Genomic DNA, 25,719 nt, shown 5'->3' with positions numbered 1-25,719 from the left:
ATATTTTTTTTATTTGAAAACAAATATTATTTTTATTTTTAAATATTGATTAAAACAAGTTATTTAATTTTTTTAAATGTCAATCTCCATGGGAAACCACGGATATAAAAAAAAAACTGCAATGTATTTTAGATTCAATCGGAATTATTTAAGTTATTAAAACCTGTGGAATGTAATTCTCATAAGATGTGCATTTTTTAAAATAATATGTCATATAAATATTTGAATAAATTTTTTAGAACCATGTTAATATTTTTTTTCTAAATTTTCAAAAAAAAAAAAAAACACATGCTATTATATGTATTATAATTGTTATTATAATGTTACCATTAGTATATTAAAACATTAAAAACATAACTAAATATGAGACTAGATCCTTCACATGATTCGTGTTATATATTATTATAATGATATATAAAATTCGTATTAAGTTACAATCCATCGATAATTTATTTAGTTTGTTTAAGTTACTCGTGTGTATACACTAATACACTATGCATACTATAGTTCTGATTAGGGTCAAACAAGGCACAGTGTTAATGAGTAGACGAATGGCCTTGTAATGTATTTTCTCAATACTAGGTAATTTAACAAAAACAACTAAAAAGAAACATTCAAAACAACAGACATAGTATAATGTAATTTTGTCCATTTTAATGTTGTTTACATAATCCTTTAAACTAAATGCGTATTTTAAATGAAAAATATTTTGCAGAAAAAAAAACGTGTTAATGTTAGAAAGCAGATGGTCATTATTTCTGTATGGAAAAACAATTAATAAATACAGTGTTCTATGTGGTGTGAAAAAAAAATGAAATAAATTCGATTTAAATATAAAATTAAAACAGCTATTTCTCTGATTAACCAAACACTAATTAATTTCATCAACCAAATGTAATTTAAGTTATAAATTATAAAAATAAAATAAATAATGATTTATATGGCATTAGTTTTAACTTATATGAAGTTTATAACTTGAATTTGTTTTATTTGTGATATAACATTAAAAAAAAATTTAAAATACATTTTTAGTCTATATTTATATACTATTGTTATAATTCATGGACAAATATTCCATAATTCATAGAGAAAATATTTGACATTATTATTATCTTATCGTACAAATAGGAATTTATTGCAAAAACAATATTTGTTATTGTTATGCTATTGTTTTTGCCTAATGTCTACACTCAGTTGCGTACACACTCCGAGTGTACGTTCTGACCGATATTGCTAGTTGCCGGATGTTTAACCCCCGTTGTTATAAGTATCAAAATCCTTGTCACACATACATTAGACTTTCAAAAACCAACTATCTCCCTTCAATCAGCTAATAGCCACAGTTTTCAAAGCTATGATCAATAAAAAAATAATTAAAAAAAAACTAATCGGTGGAAGACAACAGTTATTTTTTCTGAACTATAATTTAACATTAATTAAAACAAATAAACCAAATTAACATTTTATTTTGATATACCGAAATACTATCACATGGGAAAAAAATTAAAATTAATGTGGATGTTACTGGAGAATGAATTTTAATGCGTAATTTAATATTTTCTTCAATTTCTTGGTAATCTGATACACGACATAGCTTAGGATGATAAGTTATTGTACCTATTTCAATAATATCGAGACAATTTACAGCGAGACTTGGACTATACATAAAAACCGCATGGTTATATTAGTATATTTATTCATATAAAGGAATAAGTGAACGGCGTATTTCATTTTTAGTCCAATTTGAATTATCCGTAATATTTGTAGACAAAAAATATGTATATAACATCGAAGATTCATGGTTTTTAACACGTAAAATGTCTAAAAATTACTATACCAGATTCTGATGACATATACTTATTATGTACATAATATATAAAGCACAAATGTGGGAATAAAAAATGTGCAAGCATATATATCAGAAGATTTAGGTGATGCATTTTGACTAGATGGTTAGGGACATGTGATGTAGGGCGATGAGGGCGGAGATCGAGATCGAAAAAAGTAGAAAAAGCCTAGAATCTCCCTTCCTTCCCTCACTGTGACAAATGCGATACCAGTTGACGACCGGCCGGTGAAGTAGTAAAGCGCTGGCGCCAGGTGTGCCGTGAGTGGTTGGGTAACGCTTTTCCGTTAAGGGGTGTGTATGAGGAACGGAGAGTGTAAGAAAAACGAGCGCAGGTTTTAAGCCACCCAGGAGAGATGTTGTGGTAATAAATAATAATAACCGAAATTTCAACCCAATGATATTCAACTTGTTTGGCTTCTACGTATAGTTGTGGTGACGATGGCGGGGTGTGGGCATAAGTTGAGAAAAAAACATAACCGAGGTTTCACTGCGAACGAAAAAAAAAAGTAATTTTTCAATACTCGGGCCGTCGATTTTTGGACCTTATCTTTTTATAAACGGTCAAAATATATATTCCGAATAACAGAAGAAATTATTTTTCGATATCAAGATACCACCAAAAGTGATTTCTACGCACGGACGGATTCGTTTAGTTGAACATATAGAACTGTTTTCTGAGGAGTTCTTCTATTATCTTCTTCCATTGATATGATGAATGACTACAAGTAAAATATGATTCAACAGTGCCCTATCGCTTGTCAACCTTTACTTATAAATTTTGATTTTCTTATTCGTCTATTGAACAAGGAAATACGGTGAATAAATTAATCTATAAGGTATAGCCACAATTATTAATGCTATTATAGGTATAATAATAGCTGATATCATATTCATAAAATATTATGAAACTAGTATGTTATCAGAAATAGCTTGATCATTTCGTTCTTGATTTAACTCAAAGTGATAATTTCTCAATCAGTTTTTATTTAGGTGACCCAGTTTTATTATAGTTCCCAAGGTAAGCGTGTTATTATACCTTTGTATTTATATAATAATAATATATTTTGAATATAATGGTATTACTTAATCTTTGATTGAATTCTCAAAGAGAATATTTAAATGATCGTGCTGATATCCATTAATCTAAATATTTTAGACTAATGGTTCATAAATAGTAATTATTTAAAATTTATATTGATGAATAATTAAAGAAAAATAATTTAAAATTGTATAAGCAAATTATTTACATTTCTCCATTTTAAAAGGCTGACTATTAGATTATTGTAATTATTAAACTATATGTAGAGTACTAGCTTTTTGCAAACAAATTAAATCAAAATTTTTAGGAGATTGGGTTTTTACAAACTAAATAATTATTTTTTAGGTTAAGAGGACGTTACATATGTAATTATCATCTCTGTCATACACTTGTTTGACATAGTGAATTTTTTTTCACTGGTTTCAAAAGTGTACTGTTTATTAGTATGTTAGAGGGAATTTAGCTGCTATCATATTTTTAAGTAAGAACATTATCTACGTTTAAGCGTCAACAATTTTTAAATATTCTAATTTTCAAGCAAGTTATAGGTGAAATATCAACAATTATAGATGATAATTTGATGATACGAGATATTATATTAATTTAAAATTGACATAGATAACATCCTTTTAATATTTTAAGGATTTAAATCGATACCATGCTTATAAAAAATAAACCTATGATATGATGGAAAGGGAGGTTTTAGTAGTTATGAAATAATTAATATTTATGTAACGTGATTCAAATTAAAAGTCTACAATAAATAAAATAAAAATGTATTTATTTTTTAGAAATTAAGATGAAAAGAAATCTTCAATCATAAAATATTTTTTTTTAAATTTAAATTTAAGTACCTACTTATTATTTATTAACCATTTAATTGATATGGACCAGTGGCGTAATTTGGCCGTGTTTGTGGGAGGGGATGAAATGTTTTAACATTTAACCTATACCCCCCCCCCCATGAAAAATAAATAAAAAGTATTTATTATAAGCACCTTTCAGAATTCAGAGCAATATATTTATGTACACATAAGACATGGAATAAATTCCGATTAAGTGTACAAATCGATAAGTTATTTTTAGTTCAATAGGACTACGGAAAAATGGTAGGATAGGATAAGATAGGATAGATATGACAATAGTCTTTAATCTAGATAAAATAATCTGATAATCGTCGAGCATCGTCGATCCACGATAAAATAAAACTTTGCTACTCGGTGGTTTATTTTTGTACCACTACACAATGCATAAACAAACTCAAAACATGCACAAAACATATTGCAATAATGATACTTATAAACTTGCGTAGCTGCATTTAAACGAACTAGGTACCTACGAAGTATTTATGTGCAACTAGCATAAAGGATTTGTTTTATTTTGTATTATTTCTATAAAGTATAAAATGGACTATTTATAATAATATTAATTCGCCGAAGTATTTGATTTCAATATATATATATATATATATAAAAAAATTATAATAATATTATTAGATAAAGAAGTACATAGGTGAATGTAGTTAACCAGTCTAAAAAAAAAGGTCATGGGGGGATACGACACCCAAATCCCCCCCCCCCCCCGTAATTACGCCACTGATATGGACGTACTGCGTACTGTTACATCCAGAACATTTACTCCTTCAACTGCTCCAAATGTACTATTACGTTGTTTTTTTTAAATAATGTCATCGCCTATAACCGTACGATTTTAGATAACTCTGGATTTTATTATTTAAAATTAAATGAATTAGAACTCAAAGTTAAAACTTAATAAATAGTGTAATTAATTTTATGTTATGAAACATAAACAGGACACAGCTAGAGCATACAAGAAATTAGTGTAATAGTGGAAATGTTTATATTGTACTATTTTTATCATTAGTAGATGACAACATTTTAATTTTTTAGAGAGTTTTATTTTATATTTTGAGTTGTATAATATATATTATATATAAATTAAATTATTATAAACTGAAAAAATTATGATAGTAACTTTTTTATAACAATCATTTTTAAAATACAATTTTGAATAAAAATATGCTATTAATTAGCGAAGGTATCTCTCATAGACAACAGCCACTAAATACAACAAATATTTTTATATCATAATGAATTTATCTAAATATTATATAGGTTGAATCTATATAACTACTATTTAGTATTATACACATTATTAAAATTTTAAGTCTCAGTCTCAGGTATCAGACTGATAGGACGGTGATATACTGATATGTATGTACAAGAAAGAAATACAATGCATAATAATAATATGATGTTGTTTTATAAATCGAATTCTGAAATTTCAAACGGGTGTATATATTTTTCAATTTTCGATATCTTTTGATAAACACTATCTACCAGCTTAATATAAACGATGTGTTATAATTATATGACGTGAGTAAAATAGCGGCAAACCCATGCATTATACTACACCTTTAATTACTGTTGATATTAGGCTGTATAGACACGCCTATTATTGTGAACTCGGTGAGTTATTTTATACGACAGCTGATGTTTCGGGATAATAATAACGAATGTATGTGTAGGTATAATACAGTATGTTATACCGAATTTATAGTTTCTCTAGGGTTCTCGCCTACGCCATACAATGTTCGTGCAACTGTCAGTATTTCACACGACCCCGTCCACGGCATTTTTTCCACCGTATTCACGTTACCGATTCTTTGGATGAAAGTTTTCGTAAAAATTCGTAGATTATCCCTTATATCCTATATGTTATGTTAAGCTTAACGTAGCGGTGGTAGCTAAATAAAAAAAAAAAAAAATAAGGAAAACTACAAGTTGTGCAGCGATCCTTGCATGGGTAGCCACTGGGCGAGTGTTTTGTATCCAAAACTGAATTCCGTCTTTAACAGTATTTCCCAACCAACGTTTTATTTAGAGTGCTTCGCGACATGTAAATAATTAACAACATGTCGTGGCGTACGAAAATGTATACTTATTTACTAACGTATATGTATGTATTAAGTCCTGTTCATTAATGTGCCCCCCCCCGCCCTGTAAGTCCGCTCTTAGGAAGCCCCACTTTTTGACAGTTCTTATATAGTTTGAATAACCGATTGAACTTGTTCACAAAAATTTCTGGCGAATAAACACGAATTTTGTCGGAAACGAATGTCAACCACTACTGTTGTAGTACGGAAAAATATCGTATAAATCCACAGCAATGAAATTTATGAGTGCCGTAAGACCAGGCAACGTGCATGATTCGTTAAACAACATATTATTATCATCATATAATTATATGAAGCTCAACGTTTTTGCATAATATGCAGAGTCACAGAGTTATCAATTTTTAATCACACATTTTATAGGCGGGTAATATTAAACTACTCCACGCAACATATCGTAATTATTTCGTTCGTCATAATATTCAGATTAATTAATTAGTCTTGTAATTGCGTTTTCTCATACTTTCGTACAGACACAGAAAACTTTTGAAACCTTGGAGATATATAGTTTCATAGTACACACACCGTCCTTACAAAGTTTTAGGCTAAATGGTATGTCAAATATACAATAGATAATGAAGAGAGTTTAAAATTAAACTTATTAGTGCGATTACTGTACATTATTATCCAGTGTTAATTATTAAGAAAACAGTTGAGACTTTAAATCTACTGAAATGTATTTTGTTAAAAAATATTGGTAATTTTTTCTTTGGCATATCTATGCTTAACAACTATAATATAATACACCTGCAATATTCCACTATTTCCTCTCACCATATTTGTTAATATTTGTTTATAAGAAATGTACAACACTGTTATCACTACTATTTGGTTGTTATTTTTTTAGAAAATTTTCAAACTAATCAATATATAATACTATATTGTTTGTTTTGCATTTATTTCAACTCGTAAAATAGTAATAAATCACAATTTTTTTCTAGTTTGTACTATAATAAAACCTTATCTATATATTGTGACATTTTTTTTTATGTATTTCACATCCTGTATAACTTATGCTAAAACAAAAATTATCACATATTCAACTGTAAATAACAGAATATAAAATAAAATAAATATCACCCCTAAAAAAATACGAAGATAAAATGCATTTCGTTCTATTTAAAATAAAATAAAAAAGTAATCCTACTTCTACGAGTCATAAACGATGATATACGGAAATATGTTTTGATGGTTTATCCACTATTATGTCATATAATCCGAATCGTTATGAAATTATATTTTATACATTACATTGACTTAAAAAATAAACTGTTGTTATTTCTATAAAAGTTTGAACAAACAGATAAAACATAACACTGACAATTTCAAACAATATACTATTTTACTTCTAGTTAAAAATTAAATGTTTATTTCATAGTATATAAATTATATTTATAACTAAATCTAGTTTAACCATATATTTGATGTACACTGAAAATCACAAACTATGGACACTTAATAATTTATGTAAAATACCTGTAACAGCTAAGCTCTATTGTAATATTCTATGAAGCATTCAAATTTTTTTAATCTTAAATAATTAAGTCAGAAGTTAACAACAGAGAATACAATTTATTAATGTTGGTAAGCTTCATTTCCTCATAATAATAGCTTCGAAAAACATCCGTAAGCACTTACTTATTGCAGCCGTGTTTCCTGAAATAATAATAATACATTTTTTTAACAAATTAAAGTAATAGTTATTTTTATAATTAGTGAATCAGAGAATGTGGGAGCAATATCAAAATCACAGTATTATTTGTAATTTCACAGGTTGAATAATGTTTTAATATTTTACCAGTTAAAAATAAAGTATAGCAGAAAGTGAGTTACAAGTAATTTACAAATATACTAGTCAGGATGCAATGATATGTGTAAATAACATACCTAATCGAATCAATTTTATTTTAGCAGTACCTAGTGATTCGAAATCTTAAACTCTAGTTCAGAGAAAAATTAAAGAAATTCCTTTCTTTAAAAATAAATAACTATTTCTAAGTGATAAATAATCCATCCTCAAAAGGGAGCATACGAATTTACATAATATAATTACACCTGAAAAATCATTCACGTTTTTTTTTCATAGAAATATGTTTTATCATATTTTTAATTTAAAATGTATGATTAGAAAAGTGTAAAAAAGTATGACACCTAACCTTGATTTATCATTTGGGTTATTTTAGTACACACAGACAGTGTGTCTTCCAATACAGAGAAGTTATATTAATGTTATTATTTTATTACATTTTGTGTTGTTTATATGCATATATAGGTTCCGTATAATATTAACAATAAACAATATATACTCAGAGTCCTATCAAAATGCATCTTCCGATTCGTATATACATTCGTTCTTTTTATTGAAAATCAGTAAACATATAAATATAACGTGTTATACACTACAATTCTGCAACCAAAAATTTACCATGAAAAATTATTATATAGGTACGTAACATTATTATGAACACGTATTAGGTAAGTACTTTTTATCATAAAATATGCGTATTTTAAGTACGGCGTTCATAACGAAATTCTTATTCGATTATAATATAATATAGTTTTGAATATGTTAATGTTTTATGCGTCAACATTAAACTAATCCTTTAAATTAAAAATACGTACACAATATTATTTATATGTATTTATACTTTTAAAACTAAGCCATTGGTTAATAGCTATGAACCTAAAATGTTGCCTAAATGAGTTAATTTTTTAAATATTTTATTTCATTAGGTATAACTGTATAATTTTGTTTTCTTAGGAAATTTAAATGCTTTGGTTGTTTTCAGGTTTTTGTCCCCTTGTATTGCATTAAAGGTGTTGGATGCATTCTTCTAACTCCTCTCCGTACTCACGACATATTATTATTTCCAGTAACTGTTGACCGTTAGTGTTACTCTGTGGGTTTCTTATATAGTTGGAACTTCATTTTATATTATAATGTTATTCATGTATGTCAGACTTATAGTCTATTTAGTTTTTTTTTTTTTTTTTTATTTTTCTAACTCAAGATTTATGCAATATTATTGTACGGTATTTAAATGCGATATCAGTAGCTTTTCGGTATTGTAACAGATACCTAGGTATATTGAAAAAATCGTTATTTGCATTAACTAATATAGTATAAGGTATTATTAATTTCGGTATTGAACGGTACGTTGGTACTTTTATATCACTGCAGTATACCATTCAAGTGGTGTATGAGCCATAATTAGTAATTACATATATTTAAGACGGTATGCAAAGTATTTATGCCTGCGAATTTCAACAAAAGTATATTAATACATAAACACAAAACACACTACTAGGCTTTCATACACCTAAATAACTAAATTATATAAAATAAATGTTTTGAGGATAATAAAATATGTCGGTCAAACTAATAATATATCATAATTTCTATCATATCCGTATTAAAATACCTAGGCATAATTGTTTACAAGTATCTGACTTAAATCGTAAACTTCACTAATATTATATAATAACCAAACCATATTAGCATTCAACTGCTAACTTAAAATCAAAAAATCATAATAAGTCCAGTCTGGCCATAGGGATTTCAAATAATATGGGGCTGTGCTAAATATTCAAATTTTAGAATGTTTCAGGTATTTCAATAAATTTTTCTTCATACCTATAATTAAATATATTGTCTAGGAATATGTACCTAAATAATTTATTTCATAAATCTAGAGTGCACATTGCATATACATATAATAAATATAAAGGATGGACATTTATTAAGGTTCCCAATAGTCATTATAAATACTTAATACTTGGCATACTTTGATAGAATACAGATTGAATACATACCTTAAACACTTGAATTAATATATCACAATATTTGTCTATAATACCTAATCAAATTTGTCTTTGCAATTAAAGCAATCGTTTGTTGTTACCTGTATTTAATTTAGGTCATTTGAATGTATTTCAATATTCATAGATACGTTAGTTAAAAAGAAAAAATAATAATAATAATTTAAACGTGTACAAATAGTTTAAAATTCAATTTAATTATGGGTAAAAAATGGTTTTCTCTGATATGAACGTGTTATACTGTTATTGATAGCTAAAAGCCGATTATGATCCTTTATATAACTGCAGAGTATTGGAGCGAACAGAATCATCGCATTAATATTTAAATCCTGAATTGTCAATTCGCTGTGTGCAATATCTTGCAGCAGATATCCAAACTAACCCAATAAATACCCTCATCCGGCGTGAATTGCCATAAAAAGGTATCTGTATGATATATACAACTGTTTAGTATTTTTCTTCATTTATGTTGTTATTAGATTTTTATTATGTATACATATATAATGTAATGCAATGTAATTGAAATCCTACTCTGTGAAATGATCTGCACATAGACAAGTCATTGGTTTTTATTTAAATAGTGACGCGATCAGTAGGTATAGAATTCTGAGTAGGTATAAATATATTTTGACTGTCATTTAAATATGAACTGATGAAATGTATCATCCTACACACCGTTCCATGTGAGAAATGTGAAAACTATCGTCACTAATCGAACAATGATATGTTATACCCCAACGTAAAAACTGAGAATAAATTCCATTGCCCATAAAATATTAAACTAACAAATGTAAGTGTCAAAATTTGTATCTAATGATAAATCACATAATCATATCATATAATATGTAGTACAACATGATAAAAAATAATTTTCTAAAAAAGATATTCTAATTTTAACCAGTCACAAAAAAATGTATTGTTTAATAATAATATTAAAATATTGATATTTTTAATTTCAACCACCTACCTTTCTAAAATGTAAACTATTACTAGTTTTACCAGAAACAATTTTTAACGTTGAAAATAAAAACAATTTTTTACTATGAATACTGTTAAAAAAAAAAAAAAACATAATTGTAAAATCAATACATTTATCGCGCTTAGAATCTAAAATGATAGTTACCACGGTCTTCCCTACAAAGTACACGTGAAGTATAAAATATTATATAATTTAACCATGATGAGAGCTAATTTTTAACATGATTGAACAAAAATGCTATGCGTCAATTGATAGACAAAAGCAAGTTTCTGCAGATACTACACCAATGTATCAATTTAATTATGAATTTACAGATAGCACCAATTTTTTTTTTTTTTAAATGACAAAAATATTGTTCTAACGCTGAAATTTATTGAAGAAACCATTTGGATTAATTTGTTATGTTCAAAAAAAATATGTTTTCGTTACTATATTATGACCATATGGGTAATTTATTTAGTATTTTAAAATATTAATTCAATACCTACAATAAAGTGCATTTGTTATATTTTTATAGGTGATATACAAAGTATTATAATTAAATATTTATAATATTTATATTTACTGAAAGCTACGTCAAAAATAAAAAGACGAAAATTCTTTATAAGTTAGATATCTAACCTTAATAGTTTAAACACTAATAATTGTAGGTACAACATTTCCTAGTTTTAAAACAGGTGAATTCCAAAAATTGTTTCATTTTTTGGATTATGTCTTTGTATTATAAATATGTTTTAATTTATTATGATCTTCGTATGAAAATGTTGTGTTATTAAAATAAGCCAAGCTATTTTAAACATTGTTTACTTTATGCCAATATTAACTAACATATAACATTATAAAATATAAATACAATGTAATCTTATTTTTAAGTAATGTATTTTCCAGTTTGAATATTTATAATACTCATCTGCTATCCTATGCAAAATTATATAATATAGGTGAATTTATAAATAAATTAACATGGAATAAATCAAAGTTATGGTGATACTATAATACTTGAAACATAACCGAAATTGTTTTCATGAACTTTGAATAAATAATTTAAAATTATACATTATACAAGTAGTTGATGCCAAAAATAGTTAAAAAGAAATATTCAAATAAAATGCACTTAACATATAATTTTCAACGAAAAACTTATATTCCAATTAATATCCATGATTTTTGTTCTTGAAAAAAATGAATTTTAAGAACTATTATTTCTCTTGCAGTTAACCAAAAACAGATTTGACTGCATTGGCACTTATAAGTTCCAACTTATAAATATTTCATCTCAATTTATCATTGTAAGAAATTTGCATTCAAAAGATATACATCGTCTGTCATGATGTGTGGAATATAATATGCTATAGTGTTCAATTTTAAGTTGATATTGAAAAAACTAACCGTTTTTTTTTTTTTTTTTTCAATAATATTCAAGTTTGATTTTCATAGAATGGATACGAATTAATAACAATTTGTCTAAAAAACTAATATTATTTATTAACTTTAGATCATTATTTCAACTTTTAAATTTATTTTTTCAAATATTTACTAAAATTGACTGTGTATAGTTTAAGAATTCTAGTAATTCTACATATATTTAATCTCCTGAATTAAACATAATATAGTCAAATTATAGAAATAATTTAATCGTGGATATGGTTCTTATATGGCTAACTCACTGGTACAACATACATTTTGGGTATAACTGTTAAATAGTGCTATATTTTAAATGTTAACTCTATTAACAAGATAAAAAAATTTAAAAAAAGTAATACAGTATAATAAAACATAACAAATTAAATATTATAGTAACCATTTACATCAATAAAAAAGGTATAATAATATTATGTAGATGTACAACAGTTTTATAACTTGTAACAAATATATTATATATATTGAGTATTTATGTATCTAAAGAAGTAAAAAACAAAAAAAAAAACAAATTTAAAAGTACAATTCAGAGAAAATTTTAGGAACTTTTAGTTGATTTTTATCAGTTTATTTATTTTATTTTATTCTTCTAGCTTAAGCAGAATATATAATTTCCGAGCATGTTCACTTATAATCTGTAGTTATTGAAACGTTCAAGTTGTTTTTTGTTAAATATTAAAAGAAATTGTAGTATTTAAAGTTTTTGCTCTTCACACAATTTAAAATGATATAATAGTGCTTTATTTTGTTGTATTTATGCATACATACTTATGCATTATACTATTATCAACTTATAATCAATAGAACCGATTTTCATCAATCATCAATATATGTTAAATTTTTATTTTTAGTATCATTAATCATTAGTTTTGAAAACAACTCTGAATTAAGTCTTGACGATATAATATTAAAGTTTTTCTTTTTAATAGTTTTATTTTCTTTTTTTTCATTGGATCAATATAAAGTCATTAATGACATGGACGCATGACTAAATTATATACAATTTCTATTGTTACTAAAATATATCGTAATTTTCTACATCCGATTTATTCTTAAGCGTGTTTAAATTGAATACCTATTCTAAAACAGTCAATAGTAGTTACTAATTACCTTCAAATTGTTCTACTGTGGTCAACAAGACCATAAAATGTATTTATACTTGGTGTCCTGATAATTTTAAATTTTATTTTATATACCTGATATTGACATTAATAAAAATATATGCATTTATTATATGTTTTATTTTTTAACTATTTCTATTTAGACGTTAATGTACAATATTATATTTTCTAAAAATATCTACCAAAATATTAATAATTTCAAATAAATGATAGTAGGTTGGATTTAATTCACGTTCCGAAGTTGTACACCTCTGGCTTATATAGTTACTGTTTATTATGAAGTTTTAAGCCTTTTGAAATAGAATATAAATTAAAATATACAGTGTATATCATACACTTATAAATTAACAGTTTATATAATACAATATTTTATTTCATGAAACAATCACGAAAAAATGTTTGTGATAAATGTCTATGCCGTGTTAACATGTTTGAATTTTTAAACATGAATTTAGCTTTTATTTTCATATTCATCATCAACTTCTGGAGCTGTAAAACTAGTTAGAATTTAAATTTAAATACTATTCTACGTGTCAATAAAATTAATGCTTTGTAAGGTAAAAAGCTAAACAATATCAGTTTTTTTTTCTTGTATGAATCAATTTATCATTAAATTAAAAATTTTAACGTATTAAATACATCACTATGATTCAATAAAAAGGTACACACAGTTTTAGAGTTATATATTAAGTAAACAAAATCCCTATATTTTTTTTCTCTATAATTTCATTATAATATATAATAGAATCACATATTAAACAAATTTAATTTGGCTCTTAATTCTTCTTTAATTGAGATAATATATACTCTCTTGTCCGAGTAATTTTATGATTAAAACAATTTATCATCGTTATTAATTATTGTGAAATGACAAAAACATATGACTAGTGGTTATTCCAAGACAATTGCTGGCATTATATGTATGTACCCTTTATAAATGATGTGAGTTGGCTTTGTTTTTATTTTTTATTGAAGTTTCATAAACTTATCAAATACTACATAACCTAATATACAAAAGCAAAGTATAAAAAGTAAAAAATATTCCAAGGTTCAACTGATGGCCAATGAGTTTAAAAGAATATATATATTATAACAAACAGAATACACCTAACATACCAACACGTAATATTGTTGTGTACAATACAACACCATTATACAACAAACATTTATCAGTATGCAAAAAAAAATCAAGAATTGTGATGATCAGATCGTGAGTGCATGGAACTATTTTACATTAAATATATGAAATCCGTCTAAAAACTGGTTGAATATAATGCAATTTTTATACTTCAAAAACGATTTTTTTTCTTTTAACCAAGTGCCCTATATTTATCTATGGGCAACTAAAGTGACAGATAATAGAAATGAAATATATTATCGGTTATCAGCATGTCGCATGTGATTATATTTTTGTCTTTGATCAAGTAATTTCTTAGAATAAACATAAACGTATTACACATGTTTAATATTACATTAAAGCAAAATTTAGACTAAATTTTTGAATGTAAATCTAGAACATACTGATATTTTCTGTATTATGTGAGAATATAAAAGATTTTAGTGAGAGCTACCCACGATTTTTTCTACAGAAAATGTATCATTAGTCATAAAGTAGACCTGAGATCAGCCACCTCTTTCCTATTGGGTACTTTGGGTACGTTCCCACAACCCCGCATTCAATAGGGCCCCCTAGCTCTTAGAAGAGTATTTCTTCAATAAAATAGAATGTTCAACATTTCAGGGTTATTTTATAATTATTTTTAAACTTGTATTATACAACCATTATTTAATGTGAGATGAAAAAAAAAAAATACAAATTTTCAGTTAAATTAATCTAGTCTTTCCTTATCTATCACCTCACTATTTACTTGTTTTAATAAAGTAGTGTTCTGTCCAAGTCGTAGTGGCCCTATTAAACCGCTACTGCCCAGGCCCTCAAAAAGGTAAAGACAGCCCTGCCTGAGATAGTAAATAGTAATACATTTTCAAAACACAATGAATATTTAAAAATGTAGTGCTTTTAATTTAAAATATAATATTATAAAGCAGTTTAGAAATGTAATAACATAATATTTTAACTTTATTTTTTATTGCCACTTGAATTTTTTTATATTTTAAGAATTTTCATGTTACATATTTGTGAATCAATGATAACAGGTTTAAATATTACTTAATATACTTTGTTGCTATATATTTTTACCTCATATCTAGCTTATATATTTAAATATATTATAAGTAAATAGTTTTTAAATTATGAGGACATTGTTTCCACATGAGTGTTTTCACCGTCATATTAATGTATAAAGTATAACAACAATACAACATACTAAAATATATGTTAAGAAGTTCCAATTTCGAGTTTCTATGTTTCACATTAGAATATTAGAGTGAAATGTGAATTGACTTATTACAAAGTTAAGAATTATATGTGTTCTTTTTGTAACAATTTATTTGATATTTTTAAGCAAGTTATGAGCATTTTTAAATATTATTATTTTATACAGGTGCGCATAACTTCCTAACAACAAGAATATCGTAAAACCCAACGAGAAAACACAGATAATGTTCTTACCTCTATGTTTTATAATAGGTCAATTCACTGTAATATTAAAGCTAACAACACAACATTGGAACTGTTGAACGTATATTTTGGAATGTTATACATTAGTAAGACGGATACAACACATGCGGGTACGACTTACTCTTTAGATAAATACATTTAAAATAATTGGGAGTTTATTTCTTTGAAACAATAGCTAATGTTCATTAAAAAGAATACTATTTGTTTCACTCTGAATTTATATTTGAATTCGGTTATCATGTATTCATCAGTAATTTAATATTACATTTGTTTTCACCCTAATACGAGGTCGTTAAAACAACTGGACTACCTGGAAGCCATCATTTAGGCTTCCGTTGTGTTTCACTGATGTGCCGACGTCGGTAAAAAAAAATTATAAACACATTATTGCTGTACAACAAATATCAAACTTTTCTAAATCCCATTATTGGATACCATTTTAGGATTTAACTGAAACGACGTAGTAAAAAAAAGCAATACTTTTTACGATTATTTGTTTTGAAGAAAAAACATCATATAAATACAACACCGCTTTCTCCAGTGAAGTTAAAATGATTTTATATAACATATTTCAAGATAAGTATCGTCAAAATACTTTTAAAATGGTTTGTTTTTAATTAAAAATTATAAATATTCCAACATGTTTGCAATGGGCACATACCAACAAATTAATATTGTATTGAAAGTATTTTACCTGTGATATACTTTTGCCTATTTACAGCCATCTGTAATATTTATGTAAATATTAATTGTTTATTAATCTGATTTTTATCGTTAATTTAATATTTCTCCATAAACTACATTGTAATTCCTGTTGATGCCGAAATAACTAAACTCGTCGGCGTACTGAATCTGGAGCATACCACATACAATTGTCTATGTGATAAACAATCTTCTCTTGTATCGATCCCTGAAAATTTCAAGGGTTTCCCTTGTGATTTGTTTATTGTAAAGTAAACAAATACTTTAACAGGAAACTGTATTTTCTTGAATTGGAAAGGATAATCTTAAGGTATCATTAGTATGCGAGGAATAAGAACTGATTCTCCTTTTGCAGATTCCAGTCATAATAATAGCTTTAATCAAAATCTTTTGTAGACCAATAATCTATAGACGTGTTTCATTGTACAATTTTGGTGGACTGAGATTTCTGAGAAGCATTAAAGGATAACCAATTTTTAATATTAAAAAATGTAGTGGAAATCTAGGAGGGTTGAGTGAATTGAGAAATTCAACTGGAAAATTTAGATACTTCCAGTACTGAATTCACTGATCTGAATTCCATATTTTTTGCATTGAAAGAGTCCAATAATATTTTGTTTATGTCTCCTGTTGTATCATTTTTTGATATCAATATGGCCCTTCTCAGTCCATTGATTTATCTTTGATGTTTTCGATGCCTGGATATAATTCGTCTGTGAGTTCCTTTATAGTTTTTACAACAGTACCTAATTCGGTCAGCAAATTAATTTCTTCTCCGGATATTTTCCATCTCCTATTTTTTAGTGTAATTCTGAAAACTGCTTAGCAGTCTTGTCTCCTTTTAAATGTACTCGCATATTTATGGTCAAAGAAACTTTTTCTATAAGAGTCTACAAATATTCAGGCTGCAATTTTATTAGCTCGACTTCCTCTTGGTATGACTGATAGAGTTTGTCGAAAATCTCCAGCCAGCAGTACCGTAACTCCTCCCATAAATAAATTCAAATATTTCAGATTCTTCAGACAGTTATTTAAAGATTCAAATCTTTTCTTACGAGACATTGGACTTTCATCCCAAACTATGAGTTTATATTTGTTCAGAAATTTCGCCAAATTTGATTGATTATTAATATTTCACGTCGAGGTTTCAATGGTGTTCAAATTGAGTGGCAATTTGAAAGCAGTATGAGCAGTTGTTCCTCCATGTAAAAGCATAACAGCAATTCCTGATGATGCAGCTGCAATTGCAATCCCATATGAGCTTCTTATTTTAGCCAAAAGTAAATTGATTTAGTTGGTTTTACCGGTTCCACCATGAGCATTGAAAAATATACAATATAAATTTTCATAAATTTAATTTGATACTATTTAATATTTGTTTGTAAACAAACCACTGTTCCTCAGTCAATGAGTGTTCATTTTGCTTAACAATCTCGTGCATAGCAATTGAATCATAGCTTGTTTCTTTTAAATATTCTTTATTCTCTAACATTCCACAAGATCTTGTAGGAGTTGGCAAACCATATTCTTTTAAGCACTTTCCACCTTGATTCAAAACAAAATCTTCAATTAATACCAAATATTTATTACAAAGTTCATCATCTGTTATATTATTTTCCATGTGTTTTCTATGGTTTTGTCACCGGATATCGTTCGAAAAATCGTCTTTATGCTTATTCCAAAGTCTTGAAACGTCCGATGGATTGCAAAGTATTGATATTACACCGGATAGTTCTCTCATTTTATTAGGTGAACGACATACTGCTGTTTCTTCTAAAACTAAATTCCACTGATCGTCATCTTCTCTTTATCCAAGGGCTCTACATGTTGCTTGAACTGTCGGATATTTGGTGTTGTTCAAAGTCTTCAAAAATAAATAAGATGTTGGGCCTTTTACGAGATGAAGAATAAGACAAAGATGGTAACATTCAACATTCTTTAGGTGGGTTGTATAAATTCTACCCAAAGCTGTATATTTCTTAACTCATAACCAACCCGCGAAATTCTGGCCATATTTACGTCTAACAAATTTCTTATTTATCCACACATTACACGAAGCAACTTGTGCATAAACCAATATTCTTGCAAAATCATCGGTTTGACATCTCAGAAAAAAGTCTGAAGAGTAGTTGTAGGTGGATTTTCTATTCTTTCTGTGACATTATCTGCTGTAAAGTAAACACGCTGTCCATTTTCTATGTGAACATCAAAATGAGTAATAGCTGAATCTTGTATATGAAGACCTAAAATTTTCCAAGGTGTATTTTATCGGGCGATTGTAAAGTCTCCCGGAGGTAAACTCTCCTGATGGTAAACTCTCCCGGGTTTATTCCTGTACTACCTAATGGAAACATGTAAAATCTCCCAGGTCTAGTAAAAATCATAAAATAAATTTAATATACATTTAAGTTGCGTTTAAAAATAGTTGATTATATATTATTATAATTACAATATAAATTAATGTCTTTAGATGCTATGAGCTATAATATTATAGAAAAAATTGAAAATACAATAAAAGATAAAATTTCAAAAATCTAATATGCATTTAAGTTTCTTTTAAAAATAGTCAATAATAATAATAATAATGATATAAGTTACAAATACAAAATAAACGTAAAAATGTTAAAATTATTGTTTTTTCTAATAAGAACATACAGATTTAAAAAAAGTTAGGGAACCTATTTTTTTTCTTAAAAAAAATGTTTTAAAATTTAAAACAACTCGGGGGAGTTAACATACTTCCTACAGGTAACTATAAAGTTAACCCGGGAGAGTTTACACATTTACTTTTGGTAAACATAATTTTGACCCGAGAGAGTTTACACATTTACTTCAAGTAAACATAATATTAACTCGGGAGAGTTTACCATCGGAGAGTTTACCACCGCCCATTTTATCTATATTGTCAGTTTTTCCTAAACCAAACACTACGTGATCGCTACCTTTTGTGGCATATTTTCATACGTATTTCATTGAATTTATTGAACTGGTTATCTCAATATTTATATGAGCAATAAAAGTATGCAACAAACCACGTTGTTCCATTGTAACATCCTTTGTGTCCATTAGCAGGTTTTCTATCTGCGCTAATCACCACATTAAAATTAGTAGAATGTTGACTTCTATTGTGTTTTTAAATTCTCAAATATACTTATTTTCAGTATGCAGAATATTTTGTAGCTGTTTGACTAATTCTCGTTTAACTTCTATATAAAGAGAACATCTAAGTTGAATTTCATTTTCATATTCACCAACAAAATATATTTGTAAACATTTTGGGTTTTCCTGATTGTTTTGAATCAAACTGCCATACAAATGGTATAGTTGGCCTTTAAAAAATGGCATAAAACCTTCTTCAAACCCTTGTTTAGCATCAAACGATGTCATTTGTAAATAATCATTATATTTCCTTGTACGATTTGAAGTGATCGTGATCAGGATGGTCACCCATGAGTAAACTGCGTAACGGTTCTGGTGACTGTAGAAAGTCATCGATTTTTGTTCTACTTAAATTGCAGCACATTCCAGGTGTTTTGACTTTCATTTTGAGAGCGTTACAAAATCTACAATTTTGGTTCATAGTGCCAATGTAATTTTTATAATAATTAATTGTAGGATCATATGCAAGACCAGTTAATTTAATAATTTTCCATTTGAGCAATGGATTTTCAGACCGAAAAATGGTTTTCTCGTCTTTTTTTAGCTTCCTTGACTTAGTTGCTTCGAGGTCTATATATACATCTAGCACGGCAACGCTTCTTACTTTTATTCATTAAATTGTCTGTGACATTAACGTTATTACAAAATATAGACAAATCGCTGTCTGAAGTAAAAATTAAATTTTTAGAAATGGATTAATAAACATCAAAATGCCGGCAATTAATATTTCCGGTTAGACCCAATTTTTTTACTGGAAATGTATCTACACCAAATTTGGCATAAAGATTATTATTATAATAAATTTTAAATACATATGGGAAAATATTGCCATCTGCAAACAATTTTCAGTAACCACCGTAGACAGTAGGATTTTCTATATCACGAAAATAATCCCCAGCAGTGGAAAAGTCGTCACCATATGAATTGTAAGACATATTAACAAAGGTATTCCAATTATCAGAGACATATCCAACAATTGTATTTTGGATCTCCTTGCATCTTTCTCGAGTCTTACATAATTGAAAGGAAATTGGACGGAAAAGGCAGGCACCATCACCAATAATTTGTACAACTATTTGAGATGTCAACATACCATTCACAGTAATGTCTTAAAAAGATGATATTTTTTATAAATGAAAGTGGTAAAAATAACTCGATAATCAATAATATCTTATGCCCATATTATATTTCCAATTACAACCTCTAATCAATAATAATAATATTAATAATAATTTAATAATATAAATAAGTAAACATATTATTAATAATATTAGATATTGCTTGATAGATGGCGCTACTGTTGTATACTTACAACCACTTAATTTTACCTTTAAGGGTTGAATTTCCAAAAAAATTTTCTTAAAGCTCGGTGAAATTATAAGATTAATCTATCCTGAAAATTTAAAGCAGATCTGCCCAGTGGTTTAAGCTCTACGGTGATCCCTCCGGAGGATAAATTCCTTGATATATATAGATAGATTATTACATCACCATAACTACAATAAGAATAAATTATATTTTATTATACATGCATAAATGGATATAACCGACAATAATGGATAATGGATTGCAAAAATTCAATATCATTTTAAATCGAAATCGAAATATGCCATCGTGTTTGAAACCTCTCGATAGAAACACAATGAAAACGATTTTATACGTAAGTTTAATCTAAAACGATTATAGCAGTTTACGTGAAAAGTACAATAGTTCTAGTTATATTGATAGTTTGCAAGAAGTACGCATGTTTCTAAGCCATCATCGCACGTCGTTCACGAAAATAACGTTTCAACCAATAGGTATTCAACTTTTCATCAGACAGATTCAATAGAGGGATCCATACAAGGCAAAGAAAGTGATAGAAGAATGAAAACACGTTTGGACAGATAAGCGAGGTGGGCTGGTACTTTTCTAAAAAGGTATTCGTTCCAAGTTGAGCTGGTAGTCATCCATCATATTTTTCATACAACCCCTCCACCCCAAAACACGTGGACATATATTATATATATATATATGATATTGTATTCATCCTCACAAAATCATCCACAAAGATATAATACATTTATTGTATATCTAATAATAATAAATTAATATATTACAATATTATGTATACAAATAAATGAAGACAGATTAAATACTATTTTGGTGTGAATTCGAAGACAAATAATTGTTCTTTTTGAATATAAACCTGTAGGGATGAGAAGTAGCTATATTTGCACCATTACAGGATGAATATTAAATGAAGTACAACCCACTATGGTGGTTTATATTATAGCAGTGTGGTGTACATAATTGGTTGCGTGACCTAGAAGATACGAATATTATTTTAAAGATAGTTTAATTCTGACTGTGGGGTTGGGCTCATTTAGGACAAAAACATCAGGGCAGGGAAAAAACCCCAAGGGAAAAGTGGTTTAAGCGTCTGTGCAAATGGCTAGAAGGCTTAACGAGGAGGGTCGGTTCAATTTTCAGTATTGATACACTCACTGTGGTTTCACTTGAAATGGACGCTATGAATAGATTTGAAATAACTTATTCTTCTCATAAAAAAAAGTGGAAAATATAATAAATAGGTGTAATATGTGCTAAAGACATTTAATATATCCACCAAAAATAATATTTTCTTTCTAAAATAGAAATTTCCTACTAAAAATTACACATCTACTTCATACACCAACAATAAATTTGTGAGTATTAAACTAATTAAATGTCCATAATCAGCCAGCATAATATGTTAATCAATGCGATTTTAAAAATAAGCTCTTTTATAAGCTCTATAATAATTTTTATTTACTTCTTTGAATAGGCCTAAAACCAATGCAAAACAAAATACAAATATGAAATAATTATATTTAATTAAAATGGAAGTCTTGCAAAAATATAATTTTATTCCAATGAGTGAAGCCATGAAAATAAGTTATTTGATAAGGTAATGCTATTCAATTTGAAGACATGCATTTATCAATGAGCATATTTATGTAAACTAAAATTGTATTTACAATTCAACACTCAATAATTATAATATACATTAAAATACCATATTTTATTAAGACGACGTCAAATTTTGTAAAAATAAATTTAATACGACCACAATAATTTAAGACATACATTATTAGGATTTAAGTATCATTTCATAATCTGCGTGATAAATATATTAGACATTTCGTTCAAAATAATTTTGATAACGACATTATGATACATTTGTATCATAAAATATAGTTTGAATATCCACTTGGACAATTATTATTGGTATTACGTTAATATAGGGAATAAGCTGGTTAATAATAATTATTCTATCGTAATAATGTCCTAAAGTATATATTAAACTATATTATCGTAAAGTTTGGGCTTACTTCGTTGGTTCATAAGGTCATTTGTGGTTCAATAATTTACTTTAGACAAAGTGAACCTGGTTTAACGATTCGATTTAATATAGACTGCATTGTATAATAAATTATAGTCTATATTATATTAATAATTATCGTATTCACTCATATAATTATTTTATTATTCACATAAGAATTATTATGGTACACTTCATATTATAATTGCCTAGGTTTCTTTGTTCATAAAACAAGAAAAACAAGGTGAGAAGGAGTTTTCATAAATGAATAATATAATAGTACCTATTTTAAATTGTATTATATTATATGAGAAGAAGTGTTTAAACTATTTTTAAGAACAAACATATACCTACTATAATAAGCATTTTTAGTTTTTATAATTATTTTAATATTATTTGTATAATTGTGTGTATATATTCAATAAAACCTCTAAATACCTTACACTCTCGGTCACCGTAATATTGTCCATTATTTTTAGAGGTGTCCTCTATTTGAAGGAGGGGGATTCTCTAAATTAACTCAGAGAACCTAATAATTACATATTTTATATAATATTTATAATCAATGATATTTCTATATTTCTATTATTTTAATGAAAATATTATTTGTACGTATTATTATTTAAAATTTTATGAATAATTCAGTTACTTTATCTTGTTTAGACCGTAATTCATAGTAATTCGGTGTATTAAGGCATTTTGTAATTCAACTGCGTTGGAGACAATACGTTTACGAATACGTTCGTATGTAGTGGAATCACAAAAACAACTAATACGAGTAGAAAATAGTAATGTAGGATACTTCACAAATTATAAACTAGAAAAATTTTGTAATTGACGCGATAATGAACAGATAAGATTAACTTAAAACTATAATAGATAGCTAAATATTTATAAAGACATTCTGCGATTATTCTATATTTTAGAATTGTTAAAATTAAAATTAAATTACCATAAAAGTTTACGTTATTGAGGGGGTTTTCTGTATAATAATAGTGAAAATGTCCCAGTTTCTGGAAAAATGTCCGCTACTTGGAGGTTTCTCTGTATATATATAATATTATAATATTATTTCTAATTATAAAGCATATCATGGTAAAATACAACCTTAAAAACGTAACTGACCAATGAAAGTAACATAATATGCTATACCAAATACATACATTAAAAAAAAAAAAAAAATGTATCACAGTATAACACATATTTTTAGGAAAAAAAAATATTTGATTAAATATAATGTGTAATATGTATGTACAAAATTTTTAATTTATTTATGCACAATTTACCTCAAATAATTATATATAATCAGATATAACCATAATATTAATGTCATATTAAAAATGCAAAACATTATTATTATTTTGTAAATTAATATGTAACGATTTTTTTTTATGTGGATCATATTTCTGTTTGGCTTTTTGCAATTCAATTTACTAATATAATTTACTAATTTAATAACTTCAACGTGTGATGGGCTCCTTATCTTTTTTAAGGACATATTTATGAGAGGCGATGGAGGAAGTCAAAGTGACTTCATAACGGGGTGTTATGTCTAAAACGAGATTTTATAAAGCAATTTTGAACTATGATTTAACCATAGACTTATAAAATATAAAATTTCAGTGATTGATTGTCATTAAAGAATTAAATCAAATTAGATACTCTAGAGCAATTTTTATATTGTTTCTACGTTGTATTACTTATATAATATACATGTTGCTTTCAAGATGAATTATACTATTAAATGATGGATTTATTTTACCATCTTATCAAGTACATAGTTCATCATTTCTTGAAATGTTTATGATTATAATTGTACTTTTTCACCGTTCTTCATTAAGTTTATATTGACTTTAAAGTTAATAAGTATGATGCATGATGTAAAATGTAACGTAAACCAATTAATTAATAATAATATAAAATTAATAAACATTAATCAATTCATTTTTTCTCCCAAAAAATAATCGATCTACCATATTATTAATATTAAAAATAAAAATAATAAAGTAGAAATATAAACACTTATAGTATAAATTATAATTATTAATAAAGGATAATAAACTATCTTCGGTTCAAATAATTTTTTATGCAGCAATTTATAACACTTACATTTCAGTGACTTCACAATAACTAGGTGTTCTCAACACCTTCTTTATATATGAGTGATTACCTACTTAATCACTTTTTTTTAAAAATTATTTTGTGATTTTACCACAGAACGTTGTTTTGACTCACATCATTTTAATTATGTAAAGTAAAATATTGCATACAACTTTGTAACGTTATAATTTGTATTCTGAAAACCCACCTTGCTATCCAAACGCCCGAAACATATTCAAATGCATATTTTATAGGGCTTGAGACCCTAATTATTATTCATTACCGTTTTGAACATATACTTATCTGCAGTATCTCTCAAGTTTCGTCCTTCTCTACGACACGGCGGTGGCGCAGGTCCATACACATTTTTCGTTCGTTTTTATCTGTCCTACAAACCTTTATTAATTCACTATTTTATGCCAGTTGACGAAAAGCCGGCTTTTGTTTTTGTCCATTAATCTACGAACCGCAGTGTAACTAACAGCTAAAAACAACTCCTGCGATGTACTACACTCCCTGTTCGGTCATGAACTCGTCAACCGTATATAACACGTCTCCTCGGGAATACAACATCGTATCGATCAATTACGTCCGTTGTTTAACTACCTACTTCTCTTCCGACCAGGTACCTGAT

At 27.0% G+C, this 25,719-nt stretch overlaps 1 protein-coding gene across 2 annotated transcripts in view; it reads right to left on the bottom strand.

Annotated features, from left to right (window-relative positions):
* The window catches only part of LOC107164817 (zwei Ig domain protein zig-8-like), a 270,224-nt gene that overhangs the window by 143,216 nt on the left and 101,289 nt on the right, over positions 1–25,719 (bottom strand). The window contains exon 4 of one of the 2 annotated variants that reach the window (XM_089219193.1): positions 7,501–7,518. The exons of the other annotated variant lie outside the window; for it this stretch is intronic. Within the exon in view, the coding sequence (XP_089075319.1) occupies positions 7,501–7,518 (18 nt within the window). The remainder of the gene's footprint in view (positions 1–7,500; positions 7,519–25,719) is intronic. 2 annotated transcript variants of the gene reach the window in all.

This window comes from Diuraphis noxia, unplaced genomic scaffold, assembly GCF_037042655.1.
Source record: "Diuraphis noxia isolate RWA-SAM2 unplaced genomic scaffold, SU_Dnox_SAM2 contig0002, whole genome shotgun sequence".
NCBI lineage: Eukaryota > Metazoa > Arthropoda > Insecta > Hemiptera > Aphididae > Diuraphis > Diuraphis noxia.
The sequence above is the reverse complement of the archived record's forward strand: the minus strand, read 5'-3'. Positions and strand labels throughout refer to the sequence as shown.